The 22,121-nt window shown below is 36.6% G+C and overlaps 1 protein-coding gene across 4 annotated transcripts in view; it reads left to right on the top strand.

Moving 5' to 3' along the window:
* The window catches only part of PAIP1 (poly(A) binding protein interacting protein 1), a 28,487-nt gene extending 7,291 nt beyond the window's left edge, over nt 1–21,196 (top strand). For all 4 annotated transcript variants that reach the window (XM_055325267.1, XM_055325266.1, XM_055325265.1 and 1 more), the window contains exons 3-11: nt 3,318–3,503; nt 6,723–6,835; nt 8,877–8,988; nt 10,519–10,644; nt 12,053–12,159; nt 12,694–12,811; nt 13,798–13,852; nt 18,350–18,443; nt 20,923–21,196. In XM_055325267.1, coding sequence (XP_055181242.1) covers nt 3,318–3,503; nt 6,723–6,835; nt 8,877–8,988; nt 10,519–10,644; nt 12,053–12,159; nt 12,694–12,811; nt 13,798–13,852; nt 18,350–18,443; nt 20,923–21,016 — 1,005 coding nt within the window. In that variant the 3' untranslated portion in view covers nt 21,017–21,196. The remainder of the gene's footprint in view (nt 1–3,317; nt 3,504–6,722; nt 6,836–8,876; nt 8,989–10,518; nt 10,645–12,052; nt 12,160–12,693; nt 12,812–13,797; nt 13,853–18,349; nt 18,444–20,922) is intronic.
* Nucleotides 21,197–22,121: the final 925 nt, after the last annotated feature.

Here is a 22,121-nt window from a genome sequence, read left to right as displayed (position 1 = left end):
TACATTACTTGGCTAATATTGAAGTGTATTTAATGTATGCTTTTATAATGCTTAACTGGCTTTACAATTTTATTAAAAAACGGTCAATATTCATAATGAGTATTTACTCCACAACTAACTACTGTTCCTTGTCTATCTTTCCAGAGATTTTTGTTGTCTCTAAATCTCTTAAAATTAAACTGTACTAAAATAGGATTCTATGTTCTTTTAACATATTGGTGATTTCTGTATTGATGTAAATATATCTTGTTAGGTGGCTATATGATGCATTACATGGGTATGAGGTAGTATAGTTAACCCATTCTTTGTTGATAGATGGATTTTTGGCACTGAATATTCTTGTACCTATGTCAAGGTTGGGTTATGATCCTTTGTCACTTGGGAGTATAGCCTAGAGGTTAGAAGTGCAGGGTTCTGTGCTCACTTCTGTGTGACTGCACAAATTAAGTTGGTACATGGTCCTTCCTTGTTCCTACCTGCTGTGCCTTTGCCTGATGGTTTTTCCACTGGCTTTCAAGCCAGTCTCCCTATAGTCCCCAAGACCCTACCTTACCATTTCCCCGTCTGGCTCCTTGATCTTGTTAGCTATTGCCCCATCCTCAGTTTCTCCTTCTGGTTTTTCCTTCTCAAAGGTGTCAGGTAAGCTCTTCTTTTTGGGGCCTACATACTGATTGAACCTACTACATAGACTATCTCTCCTCAGATATTTGTATGGCTGGGTTTTTTTGGTTTTCTTTCTGTCTCAGACATTAATCGTACTGGAATTAAAAAAAAAAAAAAAAGACAACCAGAAAACAATGAGAAGAATTCTGAAGTTAACATATCGTGTTGCATTAGTTTAGCACCGCCCCCCCCTTTTTTTTTTCATAGTATATCCTAACTTCTAAATGATGTCTTCTGTGATGGATGATAAGCTCCACTGGAGGAGGACTTTGTCTCCTTTATTCATGCCAAAACTGTATCCCCAGTACCTAGAACAGTATTTGGTACTTAATAGGCACTCAACAGACAGTTTTGAATGAGTAACCAAAGTGACTTCTCTATGCTCATTTCTTAGTTTGCAAGGGGAATAGCAATGTTTACCTCAAAGTTTTTTGGAGTTGAGACAGCCTTGCAGAGCTCTTAAGTGTCTTTCACCTATTTTATGTGCAACTGATGGCTATTAGCCATGTAGGGTTATCCTCCTACATACCAAGAAGTATGGTTTTTTAATCATTCTGTTCTTTAGATACTTTTAGGTATAATCCTTTAGGTATAAGAACATGGCCGTGGGCAGCCTGGGTGGCTCAGCAGTTTAGCGTCGCCTTCAACCCAGGGCATGATCCTGGAGACCCAGGATCGAGTCCCGTGTCAGGCTCCCACATGGAGCCTGCTTCTCCCTCTGCCTGTGTCTCTGCCTCTCTTTCTCTCTGTATCTCTCATGAATAAATAAATAAAATCTTGAGAGAGAGAGAGAACGTGGCCATGGCACTTGGAATACGTTTTAGTATTTTCCCAGAAATGTAAAAATTTGCTTACTTAATGCCTTACTATGTGCTGGTCGCAGGGCCAGAGACATTTACTTATTAACTTATTTAATTCTCATCATACAGCTGTAATGTTCATAATGAATAAGTTTGAATTTCATCAATTTATTTTAGAGTCATTTTTGAATTATTTTCAAGTAATTTCTGTAGTTAGTTGGGGCTTAAACCCATGACCCTGAGATTGAGTCACTTGCTCTACCAACTGAGCCAGCCAGGCACCCGTAGAGTGAAGTCATTTAATTTGGATTTAGTTTTGAGCTCCAGCATTTCATCTGTTTACCTGTTCTGCTCCACAAATACTGTGAGCATAATATGGGCCCGTGAATCTGCTATTCCTAAAGTTAGTCTTATTGCCTTAGCACCTCTGATAGCACATGCTGCCAGTCGTGTTAAGTAGTATCACTTTAATATCTGGAAATACATTTAAAAATATGTAACATGGTCTCTAAGTTGTGGTCAGCTGAAAAAAATGGTGGTCAGTACCAACGGTAGAGAACCAACTGGCTTTATTAGTCTTTACTAAGACTATATGTTCACCTTCAACATGGAGCTTTCCAAAAGAGAGTTTGGACTGGGTGTGATTATTTTTTCTTTATGTAGTCACTGGCTTTAGAACTTATTAGCCCCTTCATAAAATGGTCATATGTTATAACTATATATATTGTCATAATTCTTTCATGTAGTTTCTCATTTGACTCCTTTTGGAAAAGGGTAAATTTAATCAGCAATATAATTATAATAATTATATTGGGGGGGGGAATCCTATAGGTCATAGCTGTTAAGTAAATTTCAGAATGCTTTGGTTAGTATTCCAGGCATTGCAAGTCTAGGAATTGATAATCTGATCTGATATCTTTTGCAGTACTCCCTCTGTTCAGCCTCTAGCCAATAATTAAAAGATTGGGAACTACCAAAGGTAATAGTGGTAGAACATGAGTTGGAAACTTACTACAATCAAGGCTGGCTAGATTGCCATGGATATGGCAGCCAAAGTGTGCCACAGCATATTATCATGAAGTTTTCTGGTCATTTAACTATATATATATTTTCCTGTCCTTGGGGATTAACAGATGATAAACCTTACTAGCTTCACCCCTCCAATAAATTTTTAAATTATCAAAAAACTAAGAGTATGAAGAAGGGTATAATGAATCCTCATGGCCTCAACAGTTGCTACCTATGGCCATTCTTTTTTCTGTTATCCCTAGCTCCTTCTTCCTTACCACATATTCCATAAATGTATCCATAAATCAAAATCTTAATTTTGATGTTAGTATTACAGTGAAATATCAGTGTAAATTTTCTCAGTTGTCTGGTATATCTGCCAGGATGAGAAGATAATATCCTACCCAGTTAGATGGAGTCCTGCTATAATAGAATAATAATGTAACACTATGGCTGTTGGCTAACAAAGAATGATTCATTGGGCTTAATTTTTTTTGAGGAAAAAGAACAAATTTTCTCATGTAAAGGATCATTTGTGCTAGAGACTTCTCAACTTAAAGCTGCCTTAGGGCACCTGGGTGGCTCAGTCAGTGAAGGTCTGCCTTCAGCTTAGTGATCCCAGAGTCCTGGATTGAGCCCCGCATGGGCTCCCTGCTCATTGGGGAGCCTGCTTCTCCTCCTTATTCTGCTGCTTGCCCTGCTTGTGCTCTCTTGCTCTGTCAAATAAAATCTTTAAAAATATAAAAACTTAAAAAAACTGCCTTAATAAGGTTTATTTAGCCAGTTGCATGGATTAAAACACTTCTTAAACTTTTTTTTTTCTTTTTAAACTTTTGATCTATATAGGATTCCTATGAAGATGGTTGTGAGGATTATCCCACTCTACCAGAGTATGTTCAGGATTTTTTGAATCATCTTACAGAGCAGCCTGGCAGTTTTGAAACCGAAATTGAACAGTTTGCAGAGACCCTGAATGGCTGGGTTACAACAGATGATGCTTTGCAAGAACTTGTAGAACTCATCTATCAACAGGTAGGTTGGCTGATGGGACAAGTGATCATCCAGTAGCTCCCTTGAAGCCCAAGGGTGGTGGTGGCTCCTTCAGGGAGGCCAGATTCACATTCATTGGCCTCCATGCTCCTTAACTCTTCATGGTTCATGGGAGCTTTCACATCTCTGTTGTATGGAGAGCCAGGACTCGAGCCAGATTGGAGATTCAAAGCTCTTCACAGGCAGTTGGAAGGGGTGTTGGGCATTTATGAGGAAGGCTAGGTAAGTATCATACCTTTTTTCCATCCCCCTCTGTTTTTACAGGATCTAAAGTTAACAAAATATAGAAAAAGAGTGTAATTCTTTTCTCCTAGGTATCAAGTTATATAGCACTTTTGGAATATGATAGAAAAAAGTCCTGGGAGAACTCTCTTCCCTCATAAAGGAGTCAGGGGGAAAAAAAAAAAGCCAGACTACAAAACACTGTCTGGAGTCTTATTTATGCTTCTGTTTATTTTAAATTTCCAAGGTTTTACATCTTAATTCTGTTAAGTCTAATGTCTGTCTAGATTGTTCACAAAAAGTTTAGGTTTGATTCCAGCTTATTGGTCTATGACACTTTAATGCTATTTTCACGGGGGGAAATAAACAACACTGGATTTTGAAGACAAGTTTAAGGGCACTGTTTGACCAAAAACAGTAGGAAATAACTAGAAATATAAAGTGTTCTTGAAGGTATTGCTGAAAGAGCAGCTCAAACTTAGAATATGTGGAAGGGTATTTATGATGGCATTAATTTTCATCCTACCACGTGTTTCATTTGACTACTTTGACAGCTTGTTCTGGGTAGTTACTGGACCCCTCAATGTTACCTGGCCAGTTCTTGGGTTTCTGGACATGCTTGAGATTTTAGGAGGCGAGAATTGTTCCATTTGTCCTGATACCTACTTTTGGCCTCTAAATGGATTGCAAAGGAATAGGAGAAGAAAGTGGAGAAATTCTGCTTGTTCATGCTTTTCTGATTTCTGTTCAGTTTCAGCTCTTACAGGCTGTGCCTGGTTCTAGTTCCTCAGGGCTGTAACATGACAAACTACAATTTCTGTGATTATCTCAAAGCCAGTTCTTCATATATGTATCCCTATTTGGCTTTCAGTATTCTGTGTCTGTAATACAGATTCACCAATAGTTTTTAAATTTCATTGATGGAATTTATTAATGGGAACAAACAAAAGATCTAAAATTAAATACACACGTTCAACTTTGATTCCTTCCCAAATACTGCTACAATGATGGGATTTTAAGAAGCCAGAAGCCTATAGGGTCCAAGATGAGAAAAGAAGATAAAAGTACCGTTTTTGGAGATTAGAAAGCAGGTGGGCAGATCTTAAAATTGAATTCCAAGCCAGTGGGGAAAGCTGAAAATCACCCTGATTTACTTTGTCCTAGAGCCTTTCAGAGATTCTACAAGAATGGAATGAGACTAAAAAAGATCACCTGAAAAACCTCAAAAACAAACTAGACTCTGTACATCTTTTTGCACTGAGTAGCCAGTTTGTAACCCTTTTTGAGAGGTTACTGAAGGGAGGTACTTCACTGAAAAGAGAAATTGAGCTACAGATGAAGATTAGAAACTAGAAAACAGACTTTTATAGGAATGGCTAAATGTTTAGATGTTGGTGGGAGGAGATCCCAAGACAATAGCCAGGCTTCACTGGAATAGGTGAGCATAGTTGCTGGGTTGACTGTATTAAGAAAATTGGGGAACTTTTAAGTTTAAGGGTCAATGAGATGTAAGTAAAGAGAAAATTAAGTCTGGGGAAAACAAAGTTTCCAGTGCAAACAAGGCGCAACCTGTATATTACATGGTCCAGCTGTAAATGGAAACACAAAACTAATCAAATCAGGTTATGGCCATATTGGTAGGCAGAAAGGTTAGGAAATAGTGGAGAGGAATGGGGGTGTAACCAAGGTGAAAGCTGGATATTCCTTGTCTGTGGTGGGAAACTAGTAAGAAATAATGTCTAAACTGAAATCACAGAGCATGGGAATACAGAGAATGGAAACTTTTCAGCTGAAAGAATTAAAAATGGTTGTCTATGGAAGTGAAGTTGAGGTGTAGTGGGGAAATATGAAATTTTAATAACAAGCCTTATAGAACTTCCTGTCTTTAATCTGTGTGATTTATTTTAAGAGTAAACTAAAGGAAAACGAGCAATGCCTATAACAGGGAAAAAGATGATTTTTGAATTTCAAGTCTTCTGTGGTAACAGATATATGTCCATGAATGATCTCAGGAGAAACCAATCTGTTTTTCCAAGCAAGGAAATAATTAGAAATAAAAAGACTAATAATTACAAAGTACTTCATAATAGGTAATGCTAAACACTTGACATGTAATTAGTTTAATCCTCCATGGTTGAAGGTATTACTCTTATCCTTTATTTTATACATAATCTTAACGGGTTAAGTGACATGTCTAAGGTTACCACAGCTAGTAAGTAGACGCAACATAGGGTCAGAGAGGCAACTGACCATTTGTAATATCTAGACTCTATGGTTAGCTACTACCTTTGTAACCTTGGTCGGGTCTCTTAACCTTTTAACGTGCTACCCAATATTAGGTAGTGAACTGTGTTCTCTGTTCTTTAAAAACTGCAATTAAAGTTCATGTAGTATATATTCAGTCTTAGATTTTGCAATAGCTTATCTTTATTTCTTCTTCACCCCAGGTGTGTTTGGAGTATTCTTTTAAGTATTAATCTCTTGTACCAGGTACTATTTATCACCTCTTTTAGGAATCCAACGGAAAACCCAGGGAGGTTGAATGATGTCCAAGGTCTCAATGCAGGCCTGAGAATCTTGTTCTGGACTCTTTGATGCCAAAGTCTGTGCCAACCTATCCCTGAAAAACACCACAGAACAATTATTTGGCAAATACTCCTATTCATAATTAGCACTATCCAATTGGGTACATGCGCGTCTTGTACAAAAATTGGTTAGTATAAAGCGGTCCTGTTTGTTTGCTTTCTGGTGATCTCAGGTAAATGATGGGGAGAATTTGCCTTAAACCTTTTCCTTTGTTCTTGGTATAAAGTTGGGAGGAGACTTAATTTCCTTATGCCTAACAACTAAGTGAGACTTGTTCATTTGTGTAGCATGTTCAGTTCTAGAGGTGGAAAGGTTTTCTTTGGAATGTTGTTGTTAAGTATTTGTATTAATAACAATGTATTTGTGTCCTAATTTTTTTTTTCTTTTTGAAAGGCCACATCTATCCCAAATTTCTCTTACATGGGAGCTCGCCTCTGTAATTACCTGTCCCATCATCTGACAATTAGCCCACAGAGTGGCAACTTTCGCCAGTTGCTGCTTCAAAGGTCAGTGTGAATATAAGAAATTAAAGGAAAACTACTTCTTGACATACTAGAATTTGATCCTTCCTCTTTTCTAAAGACTGTACGTTATAGAAGGTTGCAGGGGAAGGTGGGGTGGACCATTCTTATTTCTATTCTGGTATTGTACATTGTACATACTATTAAAAAGTTACAGTCCCACATAGCAGTCTTTTTTTTTTCTATAATGATCTCTGCCTTTGGTTTTGTGCTTAGAAGGCCTTTCATTTCCCAAGATCTTAAAAATGATCACTTATATAGTTCATAGATCACTTGTTCATTTGTACTTTTGGTTTGAGTAGGTTCTAATTTATTGCCACATGTTGAACTAGTTTTTCCCATGCCACTTTTTAGAATGATCTAATTCCATTCTATTTATCACTTAAAAAAGGTTTAGAGGTGTAAGTTCTTTTCATCTAGATAATCAGTGATATAGAGGGGTAGGGATTTACATTTGCACTTGTGTTAATGTATCTTAATGTATAATAGTCATTGCACTTATAAAACAGGCATTTCATCAAAACTACCTACCTACAAAGTTATAAAAGGAGAGTAGCCAATAAGGTGCTTGGATAACTAAACTGGCATTAATTAACTCAACCTTTTCAGTATTAGCCAGAGTGTTTCATTTACAGATATCTCAACATTTTTGATGAAAAATTGTTTAGACAGTAACAAATATCTTACTATATCTGACTCAAATAAAATGTTGATTTAGTATAGCTTGTTATAAGCTATAGGCCACATAGTATAAATTATCTTGGATTTATGGTTGAGTCACAGATTAACCCAAGTTAAATTCTTGGTAAGCAGTGACTACTTTTTTCCATTAATTAATTAATTATATGTATTTATTTATTTTGCAAAGCCAAGCTAAACTGGTCCCTCCTACATGGAAGCCAGACATCTCCATGACCCCCCACCCCCCTTTATCTTTCACAGAATTGTCAAAAATCAGCTTTACAAAACACATGACTTTCCAAGAGTTTTTTACCACCTTAATAAAGATAAAAAATATTGACAAATTGATAAACATTTAAAGTACATCTAAAAAAATCATTTTTATTATTTTTTAAACTATTTATTTATTTATTTATTTATTTATTTATTTATTTATTTATTTATTTATTTATTTATTTATTTATTTATTTATAACACAGAGGAGAGAGAAGCAGAGACACACACAGGCAGAGGGAGAAGCAGGCTCCATACAGGGAGCCCGATGTGGGACTCGAGCTCGGGTCTCCGGGATCACGCCCTGGGCTGAAGGCGGGACTAAACCCCTGAGCCACCCAGGCTGCCCTAAAAAAATCATTTTTAATAACAGCTGATAATAAAATTCACTGACATGGGCAATGACAGGTTTATGGTGATTGTTTTAGATACTTTGTGAAATGGCAGATGGGCCAAGCAAGTCAGGATAATAAATCAGGGGAAACTAAGTTATTTGACCCCTTTGGTCTCTGGGATATTGAGACCAAACTAATAGCTTTGTTTCTATGTGAGTCTGAGTTGGAGACTTTTCCTTTCTCTGATTTGTAAAATGGAAATTACAAGGATAATGTACTTTAATAAGAATACATTTTATTTTCAGCTTAGTTGGAGACCATTTCTATATTTCCTAAAAATGTGTTTCAAAGTTCATATATTCAGAGTGGAACATTTATAGTGATAATTTGAGTAAAACAGTGCTTCCTTGAAAAACCTGTAGGACAAAAGCAAAGCATTTTCTTTTTGGTGCCAGTATGCAATGAAACTTCTGTTGCTTCAACAGGTTACAAACTTGATCTGATAAGAATAGTTGAAAATAAACCCATTAGTTTCTTAAAACTAGGAATCTTAGTATGAAAAGATGATGCATGTTCTGGTCTCTACAAAAGACAGGAACATCCTTTACTCCGGAGAGTCAGGGCACTAGTGCATCATACTTGTCTCTGTATTGCTTGCGGACAGCGAACCCGACAGCTGGTCTTGTTTGTTCAAAAAACAAATCACTGTGGGATTATAAAAGGTATATCTTCATTAGATGTCGAACTGAATATGAAGTTAAAGATCAAGCTGCAAAAGGGGACGAAGTGACTCGGAAACGATTCCACGCGTTTGTCCTCTTCCTGGGAGAACTTTACCTTAACCTGGAGGTGAGGAGAAATTCTCTTAAGCACTAACAGCCTGGGAACATAAACTGATTTTTTTAATACGGAATTTGTATTTACATTATCCTTGGACAACAGTAAAGTGAAACAAAAGGTGGGTGAAAGAGAGAAATAACACACCAGTGGCTGCTCACTCTAATGCCTGCCTGCATTCTAATGGAACCATCTGTAATGTTTGTTTCTCCTGTTTGTACAGAGGCTGTTTGGAAGTAGTTACTGAGAATTTTAAACTCTGTATTTTTGGAAAGCTATGGTTTCCGTGCAAGTTTAAGCTCTTGAAATACAGTTAATCATACCTTTTGAATTCACACATTTTGTATGTTGACTTTCAGATGGTGGCTCAAAAGCAACTTACTCTGCAGAAACACAAAGCTTTGAGCTAAAAGGCTGGGGGGAGGGACACTAGAATACTAGAGTTCTTTCCACCCTAATTCACCCAGGACTGTTCTTCTTGGTCCCATTTCATGTAGTAATCATCCACATAAAATACATTTGTTTGAAGTCTATAGCTAAACAGGTTTGTAAATTGGTAATATACTAAGTAATGTCAACTTAGGCAACTAAGTGCTAAATATTACTTTGTAATGGATTTGCCTGATTTTTTTTTCTTTGACTAGTTAATCCCAGAGACAGGTTATACCTCCTTTAACTTTGAAGATTTAATTGTAAGCACCACTGAAAATACCCACGAATCCACCATCAAATGTGCATCTTGCTGTCAGTGCATCTACAAGGTCTCTGTCCAATCTAGTGCCTAAGTTACTATCCCTCTTTACCCACAGATGGACTTAATTTTTTTTTTTTTGGCATTGAATTTTTCTTTGAAGTAGGCACCATGCCCAACATGAAGCTTGAACTCACAATCCTGAGATGGAGTTACATGCTTTGCCAGCTGAGCCAGCCAGGTGCCCCTGGATGGACTTCATTTTTAAAAAAAACATTTCTCCATTAATCTTTTCCAGTTTAACTTTTATATAAGCCAAAATAAAAGCATTCATCTAAAATATGCTGAAAATTAAGAATCACGTTAAAAATGCAGTTGAGTGTTTATTTGGACCTAATGATGCCATGTCTGTGGGGAGTATAAAGATGAGGTTATGGCTCCTAAGCCTACAGCTCTTCTTCTCCAATCAGTCTAAGCTATAGTATTAGACCATTCTGATGCAAAACAGTATTTTTAAATGTATAAAAGGAGTAATAGTGCTGCACATTCCCAAAAAGGTGATAGCTTAATAGACCAGAGAATGCTTTATGAAGCAGTAATTTATAAAAGATGCTTAGATTATCCTGACTAGATGTTATTTGTAATAAATGGAAAATTTTACCTGTGGCTTAGTAATTGTAGTAGAGGTCTTATAAATGTGTAAAATAAGTCCAACTTATTTTACACTTGAAGATAAAGCATTTCTGATTTTTGTTTTAACTTAGAACACTTATTTTTGCCAACATGTTAGACCATTTATTTATCTGTTGCAATATTTCGCCATAATTATTTTTCATTTTTTTCCCCAAAAGATCAAGGGAACAAATGGACAGGTTACAAGAGCAGATATTCTTCAGGTTGGTCTTCGGGAGTTGCTGAATGCCCTCTTTTCTAATCCTATGGATGACAACTTAATTTGTGCGGTAAAATTACTGAAGGTAGGTTTTACTTAAAATTAACTTTTCTACCCATTCATATATGATTTAGAGGAAGGAAAGTATATATAGTATGCAGTGAATTCAAGATTGTTTAAGTTAAATATTGACATTTTGCTTTGCTCTTGAATTTAAATATTGGAAAAACAGTATGTATCTTATTTTTTTGAGAATGCGAGAGCAGGATGGAGGGTTGGGTGGGGGCAGAGGGAGAGGGAAAAATAGACTCCAGGATGAGCACAGAGCCCAACGTGGGCTCAGTCTCACAACGCTGAGATCATGACCTGAGCCAAAAATCCAAGATTCCGATGCTTAACCAACTGAGCTACGCATGCCTGTACTGGTTGGTTAGTTTTTTTCATGTGAGAATCCAAATTTAGAAGCAAAAAATGGAAATCTTTCACCTCCATCTCCTAAATTTCCTTTCTTTCCCATGTCCGTATGTGTGCCCTCATAAAATCTCATTCTTTGTGACTTTTTTTTTTAATCTAATGAAGATCCTCGATTTTTGCATGACACAAAAGATTTACCTGTTTATTCAGTAATTTTGTTTCTATATGTGCAGTTTATGTAAGTTTAATTCCTACACATAGATTTGGTAGGTCAATGAGCATAGTATACTTTGAGAAGTAATGTCAAATTTTCCCTTCTAGATGCCAAACCAAAGTGTATTCCTACCAACAGTGAATGAGTACACCACTTTCCCCACATATTCTTATCAGTGATGGATATAATCAGTCCTGGTTTGTTTTGTCATGGATGATGAGTAAAAACGATAATCTCATTTTGCATTTTCCTGATCATTTGTGAATTTAAGCATTTCTTCATGTTTCTTAGTCTTTGTTTCTATGAATTACTGGTTATGTCCTTAACGCTTTTTCCTGAGGTTTGTATCTCTTTCTAATTCAGAGCTTCTATAATGCATATTTCAAGAAGTGAATTTTTTTTTAAGATTTTATTTATTCATGAGATACACAGAGGGAGAGAGAGGCAGAGACACGGGCAGAGGGAGAAGCAGGCTCCATGCAGGGAGCCCGATGTGGGACTCGATCCCAGGTCTCTAGGATCACGCCCTGGGCTGAAGGCAGGCACTATACCGCTGAGCCACCTAGGGATCCCCAAGAAGTGAAATGTTGATTAAAATTTTATAGCCAAACTTAGTCACACAGGGAATATACCTTATAGTCATTGACACACAAAACCCATGATTCAGGTTCTGCTTTAGTTCTCTCAGTCAAAAAGAACAGAGGGTGTAGAAATTTCCTGAGAAAATCTCATGAGAGGGTGGAGAATAATTGGGAATATTTAACTTAATTCATTTTGTTCAAAGAATGTTGGAACTGCTACCAATACTTTTTAGAATTTCTGTACTTTATTGAATTCCTTATTTTACTGATACCTGCTTTTTTAGTTGACAGGGTCAGTTTTGGAAGATGCCTGGAAGGAGAAAGGAAAGAATGATATGGAAGAAATTATTCAGAGAATTGAAAATGTTGTCCTAGATGCAAATTGCAGCAGGTGGGTAGCTAACCAGTGGATCTCACTTTCTTTTTCTCTGGGGGTTGTTTTTTAATGTGTTATATATGCTACCATCAGAAGAATTGAAATCTTCCAAATTGACAGAAGTATTTTCTTTAAAGGTATATTATTTTACATATCCTTCTGCACACCTGGCCTTTTTTGTTCAGTTGTGTTTATAAATTGAAAAAGTTAAGATTTTCCTGTGTTAAGATAGGGAGGGAGTCTATTGGAAAGTAAAATGATTCCAGCTTTAAATTGTTCAATAAATTCTTGGGTAAAATACTACTGTAATTCCAGTAGGAGGTCTAAAAATGCTGGATAGGTACTGCCTTTATGAACCATATAGTCACAGTTAGATGGAACAAATTTTAAGACTGCTTTAAAAAAAAACAGTATAGGAAATGTCTAAAAAATCAAAGCACTTAGATGTACATATTACATTTATGAAACAAAGTTTTAGGAGTCTGGTATTCTAGAATCTAACAACACTTTGGTAGATATACTTAACTCCTTTTCAACTTCTGTCTGCAGAGATGTGAAACAGATGCTCTTGAAGCTCGTAGAACTCCGGTCAAGTAACTGGGGTAGAGTCCATGCAACTTCAACATACAGAGAAGCAACACCGGAAAATGATCCTAACTATTTTATGGTATGCCAGCATTTACATTTTAAGTTTTGTTTATTGCTTGGATCCAGTTTTGGAAATTTCTAGAGGAGGTACGTAAAGATATTCTCCAAAAAAAAAAAAAAAAAAAGTATTCTCAGAGTTTAATGCTAATAACTCTTTCAACTGGCTTAGGGTTACATGGTAGCCAGCAGGCCAAGTAAATAGGAGAAGAAATATGGAATCCTCTAAGGAAAGGGTGGACTAGAGAAAGATCCATCTGGTGGTGGGGGAAATTGATAAGGCTTGGACTCAGTTGAGTGTAGGGATTATGGGAAGAAGTTCTTACAGAGAATTTTTTTATTTTTTTAAATATTTTATTTACTCATGAGAGACACAGAGAGAGAGAGGCAAAGACACAGGCAGAGGGAGAAGCAGGCTCCATGCAAGGAGCCCGACATGGGACTCGACCCCGGGTTTCCAGGATCAGGCCCTGGGCTGAAGGCGGCGCTAAACCTCTGCGCCACCTGGGCTGCCCTTGCAGAGAATTTATAACCAGAGGCCTATATCTCAAACTTTTACTTTGCATGTTGTAGTAAATTAAGAAAAGTGATCACCAGGCCAATGATGCCTGAAGCTCCTGACATGACCAAACACAGCACAACAGTGGAGAAATGCTCCTATAACTCCAGCCATGGAAATTCTTTTAAAAATGATGGGGAGAGGAGAACACAAGTGAAAATCAGCTGACACAATGCTAAATCACGGTGCACAACAAAACAATTCATCACGAGTGTGACCGAGAATAGACAGCAGGGTTATAGCCATGGGAACTTGAGAGAATAGAATAGAAATCTGAAAACCATAGACTTTCCCAGTGAAATGAAAATAGCTATTAGAAGACTAGTTTTTTTGCTTGTTCTTGCATAATCAGATGCAGATGAGTGACCTCAGCCATGCTTCATTAATTAATATGCTTTTAAAACAATTCTAAAATGATTACATATTTGTATCACTTTGATTCATCTTAGAATGAACCAACATTTTATACCTCTGATGGTGTTCCTTTCACCGCGGCTGATCCAGGTAGGTTGGTTTCACGGTGCTTTACCCTGTTTCTTGGTCAGCTAGTAAATTATAGAGAACCATATGCTCGCCAGTATGAGGTTGTAGCTTTTTGAGGTGGGCACGTTGTTCTAAGGTACAGGCTAAATGTTTATTTCATATAGAATATTCTTCACAGGGACCACCACTTTGAACCACTTCAAATGGAAAGTCCGACTCCATGTATATTATCTTGTCACCCTGACAGTGCGTTGGAAGAATCCCGCAATTAAATGCAATCATTTTTATGTTTATTCTAGTATTCCACTTTTATACTGTAAGCTTAAAATAGAAGGGAAAGATGGTTCTAGTTCACTGCATAGTGTACAACATTTGTTCCTGTAGATCCTTGCAGATACTGAGAATTAATGGGTTTCATTAAATGTCAGTAGGTCAGAGTTAATTAAAATCTAAATCTCCACACACTTCCCCTTCCAGAAAAGGGCCATTTGTAGAAAGATTGCTTTAATTATGATAAATGAGACTGCGGGATGAACAAGAGGAAATTTTCCCATTTGATAACAATTAAAACCAGCTTATTGTTGGGATCTTCCCACTTGTTTCCTCTGGATCGCAGGTATTGACTATCCTGTGAGGTGGAAAGGACTGCTTATCTTACAACCTAAAATTATGAAACACTCAAAAAATATAAAAAACACATGGGGTACTTGGGTGGCTTAGTCTTCCTTTTGACTCTTGGTTTTGGCTCAGCTCGTGATCTCTTGTGGGATTGAGCCCTGGCTCCCTTGGAGGGAGATCTTCAAAAATCTTAAAAATATATATATACCACAGAAAACTGATCTTTTGATTCACTGTCAAGGTTAAACCAATGTCATTTTGCTATATTAATATACACTTCAGGTGTTCTTAAATAGGACTCTACAGATAACTAGTAAACTACTCTGTCCTGGGACCCATTGCTCAGCCCCAATGCCAGTCCTTCCATTGCTTCCCTTCCAGAGGTAATGGTAATTCATCCAGAAGTTGGGGTCAGTGTGATGTCTTTTTACTTTCTATATGTCTGTATACAGTGTATTATCATACATAGTATTAACCTAAATGGTACCTTATTGTGCACATCTTTTGCAACTTATTTTTTATTCAATGTTTTTGCTATTTATCTATATTGATGTGAGTATATATAGCTTTGGTTCATTTTATTTTATTAAGATTTATTTATTCATGACAGACATAGAGAGGCAGAGACACACAGGCAGAGGGAGGAGAAGCAGGCTCTTTGCAAGGAGCCTGATGCGGGACTCGATCCCAGAAATCTGGGATCAGGCCTGAGCCACCCAGGCATCCCGCTTTGGTTCATTTTAAATTCCGAGTAACACTGTACTCAGAGTAAACCACAGGTTCTAGGTCCCCGATTTCAGGGTATTTGGGTGGTTCACACTCGGTACTGTAGACAGTGCTATACAGTCCCTAAGTCATCCTTGTGCACGTGTAGGAGTTTCTTCAGGGTGAAGAAATACAGTTGCTACATGATGTGTTATGTGCATCTTCTATTTCACGAGGTGTTGCCTACCTGCTTTCCGATATGATTATATAGATATAATCTGCCCCCAGCAGAATGTGAGGGTTCCTGTTATTCATCCTTGGCAACACTTACTACCAGACTTAATTGTTGTCAGTTAGCTTGTACAAAATTGCAAACTTTCATTTCCTTGCTAGTCACAATGAATTTCTTCTCCTGTTTCCATTGACATTTGTTTTCTTCCTTTGAAGAATTGCCTGTTTGTGTTCTCTGCCCATACTTCTCTTGGATCATTTGTCTCTTAATGGATTTGTAATTCCTTACATAACCTGAAAAGTGACTCTGTGCTTCTCCCAGTATATGCTCTCTTTCCATTCTGTTTGTCTTGTCCTATAGAAGCTTTGAGTTTTCCTGTCAGTCTATCTGTTTTGTTCCTGGAGCTCTCTGTGGCTAAGAAAGTTTTCTTATTACTGTCAAATTCCATTTACTTCTAAAGGTCTTCTTTGCTTTTTATATTTAGGTCTTTATCCATCTGGCTAATTTTTATGAGGGATGTAGTAGGAATTAAGTGTTTCTTCCATGTCCTCTTTTCTCAGCAACAGGTGTTATCCATTCTCTCTCCTAAGTAAAATGTCCCTCTGATGTGTATGGTGTCCCTCTCTATAAACTTGTATCTTATCCCTGTGTCTGTGCATGTGGATCTTTTGTCTGTCTGAATACCAACTCAGGTCTTAATTACTGCTTTACTTTAAATCTTGCCATGTCTGGTAAGACAGATTTTCTTATTTTTCAAAGTTACCCTATATCATTTTGGTTCTTTGTTCTGCATCTGTGTCTTACTTGTTTGACCTATTGGTCTTTCTGGTGATAATTTTGTTTATAGAAATTTAATTTTTAAATTTCGTTCCTGCGTTTTGTTCAAAGTATCTTGATCTTTAAAATTTTAAGTCCTTTTTTCCCCCTCATTCTAAACATGCTTATTTTTGTTTCACATTTTTGTCCTATCCTTTAATCCTAACCCTGCTTTTACTTTTGATTATCACATAAAATTTACTGCAATCTGATATTTAATGCTCTTAAAACGTTTTTTGGGGGGAAAGATTTCAAACTTACAGAAAAGTTGCAAAAGTAAAAATTGTACAAAGAACACTCATTATTCAGATGTACCTATTAATGTTTATTCTATTTGATCACTTGTTCTGTCCATACTCTTTTCTAAACCATTTGAAATTATATTATGGCCCTTTATGACTGTTCTCCTGTTTTAACTGCTGTTTTTGTTTTTTTCCATGAAGAGTCCTTATGCCTTGGTTTGTAGTAACATCTGTACCTCCAAGGAGTCACAGGGGTAAAGCTGATTTTGGAACAAGTTTTTATATGTGGGGAGTAGAAATCTGAGGAGCAGGCCCATTGTTACAAATTTCTCTGAGGATCCAGTTTCTTCAGAGTACTTCTGTTTCCACTCCAAATCCAGAAGAGACCAACAGGCTTCTTTGCTGTCTCTTTGCCACCAGAGTATTTTCCATTTTTTTTTTTTCCTGGTCCATCTTTTGCTTGAGATATCCACCCTTTGAAGGTCCTGGGTTTGTAGGGAGAAATGGGCTTGGGCCTGAATTCCATCTCCATTTCACATGGGGTCAAGACCTTGCTTTCTGATCTGTGGGGTTTTTTTTTTAATTAATTAATTAATTTATTTATTTATGATAGTCACAGAGAGAGAGAGAGAGAGAGAGAGAGAGAGGCAGAGACACAGGCAGAGGGAGAAGCAGGCCCCATGCACCAGGAGCCCGACGTGGGATTCGATCCCGGGTCTCCAGGATCACGCCCTGGGCCAAAGGCAGGCGCCAAACCGCTGCGCCACCCAGGGATCCCTTCTGTGGGTTTTTAAATCCAAGTCCCTTGGTTACTAAGTCGTGTGTTCTGCCAGCCTCCTGGCTGTAGTAGGTACATATGGTTTTTAGTGCCCTTATTAGTCATGAGGTAACTTGGCTTTCTTTGTGAACTCATCTGTGCATTTAAAAGAATGTTTCTTTTGTCTGTTACCTCATGTATTTGTTGCAGGAAGGTTCTATGATTAATACTGTCTCCAAATTGCCAAAATTGGATGTCAGAATATCACCAACCCCTTAACCTGGAATTAGTTTTATAGAGACTGGCAATCCTGGGGAAAATATGGTTTAATGTAATTACATTATCTTACTGAAATCTGAGGTAGCTGTTGTTCACAAGAATCCTATTTTAAGGTAACTACTTTTTAATGCACATGATCTGTTTTATTATTCAGAGATAAGTACTCTGTACAGACATGCGAATCTTAAAAGATACTCAGTAACTCTGCCTAAGACAGCTGGCAGATGGAGAGCTATAATATTACCTGTATCGCCTTGGAAGAACCCAACCAAGGGAAAGTTCGTATAGCTAAAACATTTATCAGGTAGCTACTTTCCAGCTGTCTCTGAGGAAAGAAAAAATCCCCTGTGTTCAGAACCTTTGCTGGGTTAGCTAATATAATTGAGAAGCATGGGCCAGTGGCTCTTAGCTGCTAGCTCACTTTACTTCCTCAGGAAAGAGTAAGGGGAGCTAGAGGCCAGGCTATTTGATTAAAATCCTTCCTTGTGGAAGGAAGAACAGGAATATGGAAGAACATGTTCTTTGCCAATAAGTTATATAACCAATATTTTGTCTTACGGAAAGAAGCAGCAGAGAGAATAAGCAGCATATACATTGGCTGTGACATGTACTCTGGCATATTAACAGTGGCTTTATTTACAACATATAATCAGAAGAATATTACAGTGAAGATTTATGAGCATGCAGGTGGCAAAAGCAAGCCCGTTGGAATATAAGTTTTGTAAATGTTATTAAATATGCAACTGGAAGCTTAGTGCTATTTAAACAATGGATCTACTTAAATGAAAACTAATATCAAAGAATTTTTATGACTTTAATGTCCATTTTATGACTTTTGTCGGCATTTAATTATTAAAACTTTTTTATAGATTACCAAGAGAAATATCAAGAGTTACTTGAAAGAGAAGACTTTTTTCCAGATTATGAAGAAAATGGGACAGATTTATCAGGGGCTGGTGATCCGTAAGTTATTTTTAGCTATTAACTTTGTGATATTTCTGTGGCCATAGTTTGTAGATGGAGTTTAATATTAGAAAAGGGTAGATGAAGAATGCATATTTTTATTTGAGGGTGTTACAACGTTACATATGTAACACATATTACATATTACATATGTAATACTTCCCAAATATTTTCAGGAAATTATATTAGAAAACACAAACTATGATTCTGAAAATGTACATGTTTGAAGGGGAAAAACTAAAGTAGTCAAGTCATACTACTTGGGGATAAACTATAGTCAAGCATAGTTTTGTAAAATAGATTCAATTCAGCTCTAATATTGGAAGATCTAAGGCAAATTCTATGCCTGTTTTTTCATCTGGAAAATTAGAAATAGTAGACCCTTCCTTGAGTTCTTTTTAAGAACTAAAGGAAAAAAAAAAAAACTAAATGAGAATACATATATACTTAGAACCATCTCCTGGCACAGAGTAAGACTCAGATCTTAGCTATTTAAAGGATGAATTAAGATTAAAGAGAACGTAGGTAACTCGATAAGTGTTTGGACTGATGGGAATGTGTAAGTTATAGTCCTCTTCACATAGCTCAATCCCTACCTGCCATTCTTTGTAATAAAATCTTTGTTACTCCCTTATCAGATTACTTTGGCTTACAGAAGAACCAAGAACCCATGAGGTTTAGTTCCAGCTCTTAGTAGTTTATATGAATTTGGGCCAGTTACTCAGGTTCTCCTCTTCTTTAGTGGAGGAGGGAATAAATTAAATCTGACTTAATTTTTATGTCTCATCTCCTGTATGTTGTAAGTTAAAAAAGTGAACCACTTTTATTATCTCCTCCATCTAGTGATATTTATAAGTCTGTTTGCGATCCTCTGATGTTACCATATTTTTACATAGTAGTTTAATTAAAAAAAAATACAGGGATGTAAGAACTCAAACACAATTAAGAAAAAGGTTCAACCCTGCTGGGTATACCACTGGAAGTTCAGACTGTTTTTGACCTTGAATTTCAGGTTGTCCTCTAAAGTTTTGCTTGGTAAACATTACATGCTCTTGCCCTGATAGACTTGTGGCCATTTCAACATATGGCCTTGTACGGGAAATGGAGAGAGAACAACAAAAAGACCATCAGCAGTTGATAGGATTGGCAAGATTTGTTTAGTCACACATGTAGGTGGAAAGGATTGTTGTGGGGTAAAGAGACATACACAGCATGTTGTAGAGGAAAAGTGTAGAAAAGGGAAAAGAGGGGATCCCTGGGTGGCGCAGCAGTTTGGCGCCTGCCTTTGGCCCAGGGCGTGATCCTGGAGACCCGGGATCGAATCCCACATCAGGCTCCCTGTGCATGGAGCCTGCTTCTCCCTCTGCCTATGTCTCTGCCTCTCTCTCTCTCTCTCTCTCTCTCTCTCTCTCTCTCTCTCTCTCTGACTATCATAAATAAAAAATAAAAATTTAAAAAAAAAAAAGGGAAAAGATTTGGAATCAGATTCTGGCTATGCCACATACTTAACCCAAATCTTACAGTATTTAGCATCCTCCCAGAATCTTTTATCTCTAAAATGAAGATGATAGGAGTACCTGGCTGGCACAGTAAGTAAAGCATGTGACTTTTGATCTCAGGGTTGTGAGTTGAGCCCCATTTTGGGCATAGAGATTACTTGAAAAGAATGGACATGATAGTAGTACCCCTACTTTTTAAGTACCCCTTAAAAAGTACCCCTTTTTAAGATGGCTATGAGTAGTCAGTAAGAAGATGTTAAATCCTTAATGAATGCTTTAAATTTTTACACCCATACTTAACTGTGGAAGGCTTTGTCATCATTTTACACTATCCAATAGTTGAAAAATTCTGAGAGAGGATTTTGAAGGTAGCTGCCTGTTACGAAAGCTATTCCAAATAAATGGGAATGTGACTAAATGGTCATTTCAGGAATGCCATTTCTGATCTTAAGTAAACATAAAATATTGCATTAGTAGAGGTAAATGCCATATCTGAAATTATGTTCTAGTTATAGAGTGATTAAGGTAAATTGATGAAAATAATACCTTGAGCTCCCAAATTTATGTCAGGAATTTGAATTAACTTTTAGGGTAGGTTAAGAATTTTAACATATGTCGGGGCACCTGACTGCTCAGTCCAGAAGAGCTTGTGACTCTTGATCTTGGGGTTGTGGGTGAGCCTCACATAATAACTTAAATGAACTTAAAAGAGATAACTTAAATAAAACTTAAAATTTAACATGCCTAAAAGTATAACAGAAGCTTAACTTCGAACTTCAGACTTAGAATCCAGTGTAAAATGTGACTCCTCAGATTGGTTGGTTGTCTGAGTACTGACACGTATGTAATTCCGAAAAGTGCTTGTATTCTGTAACACCCTAAGAAAGTTATATCACCATATTTTTTTGTGTGTGGCTTAGCATCTTAGATATTTCTGAATTGAAAAACATTAAAATTGTGACTATTCATTTCTTTCATAGATACTTGGATGATATTGATGATGAGATGGACCCAGAGATAGAAGAAGCTTATGAAAAGTTTTGTTTGGAATCAGAGCGTAAGCGAAAACAGTAAAGCTAAATTTCAACATATCAGTTTTATAAAGCAGTTTAGGTTATGGTGATTTAGCAGAACACAGGAAAACAGGAAAATGTCACACTTATACCAAATTAAGGATGTTGAGTTATGTTACTAATGTATGCAACTTTAATTTTGTTTAACACTATCTGCCAAAATAAACTTTATTCCCTATAACTTAAAATGTGTATATATATATAATAGTTTATTATGTACAGTTAATTCCACTGTTTTGGCTGCAATAAAATCGATTTTGAAATAAATGAAATGTTGAAAGTAAATTTTGCTAGTTGGTTAGAAGCTTAACCTTTAAATTCTACTTTTCTTGAAGGAAAAAGTCTTAGCCTGGAAATACATCTTATTGCAAAATGTAGCATCCTTTTTTAGATGAGTATATAGCTTTCATTTAGTTTTACATTGTCTTAATAAATTGGGTTTCACATATGGATCACAATCATGAAAATCTTTAGCACTAAAGTCTTAGAATATATTAACTGATTTACATATCCAGATGCTATTTGATACCAAGGGCTTTTAAAATGTCATTAAAAAAAAAAAAAGACCTAAAACTCCCAACTAAACCAGATTTTTCACTTAGGATTTATTGCAATTCTAGTATTGTTCTTCCCTCCTCCCCTCAACTTCATTACCCTAAAGCCTAGAACATTATTCTGCTTTATTTATATGGCTTTCATTTTTATTTTGTAGCATGAGTTACATTGACTTTTTTACTAGAGAATTTTACTAGATCTTTGTCACTCAAGTTTTCACCTGCTTTATAATTGATACATCCCGAGGATCACTTTTCTAATACTTTTACTATAATGTAGTACCACCTCAGCCCTATTTAAAAATATTTGTACCTAATGTCAAAAGCCTTTTTCCAACTAACTAAAAGTAAAACTTATGTACAAAAGGATTGCTTGTAAATATGCATGTAAATAGTTCTGTTAATAACCCACTGTTTTACATTTGGTACATCTGTGTCTGCTAATACAGTTAGCTTTCTCACTTTTCTGCTTGTTTGTTCAGTCTGGATTAAAATTAGACTTTGAAAATAAAATTTAAATAGTTTTGATTCCTTTAAGTTTTTGGAGTGGTA

Source organism: Nyctereutes procyonoides, unplaced genomic scaffold, assembly GCF_905146905.1.
Source record: "Nyctereutes procyonoides isolate TBG_1078 unplaced genomic scaffold, NYPRO_anot_genome, whole genome shotgun sequence".
Lineage (NCBI taxonomy): Eukaryota > Metazoa > Chordata > Mammalia > Carnivora > Canidae > Nyctereutes > Nyctereutes procyonoides.
Note: the sequence above shows the minus strand (reverse complement) of the source record. Positions and strands in the feature narration are given on the sequence as shown.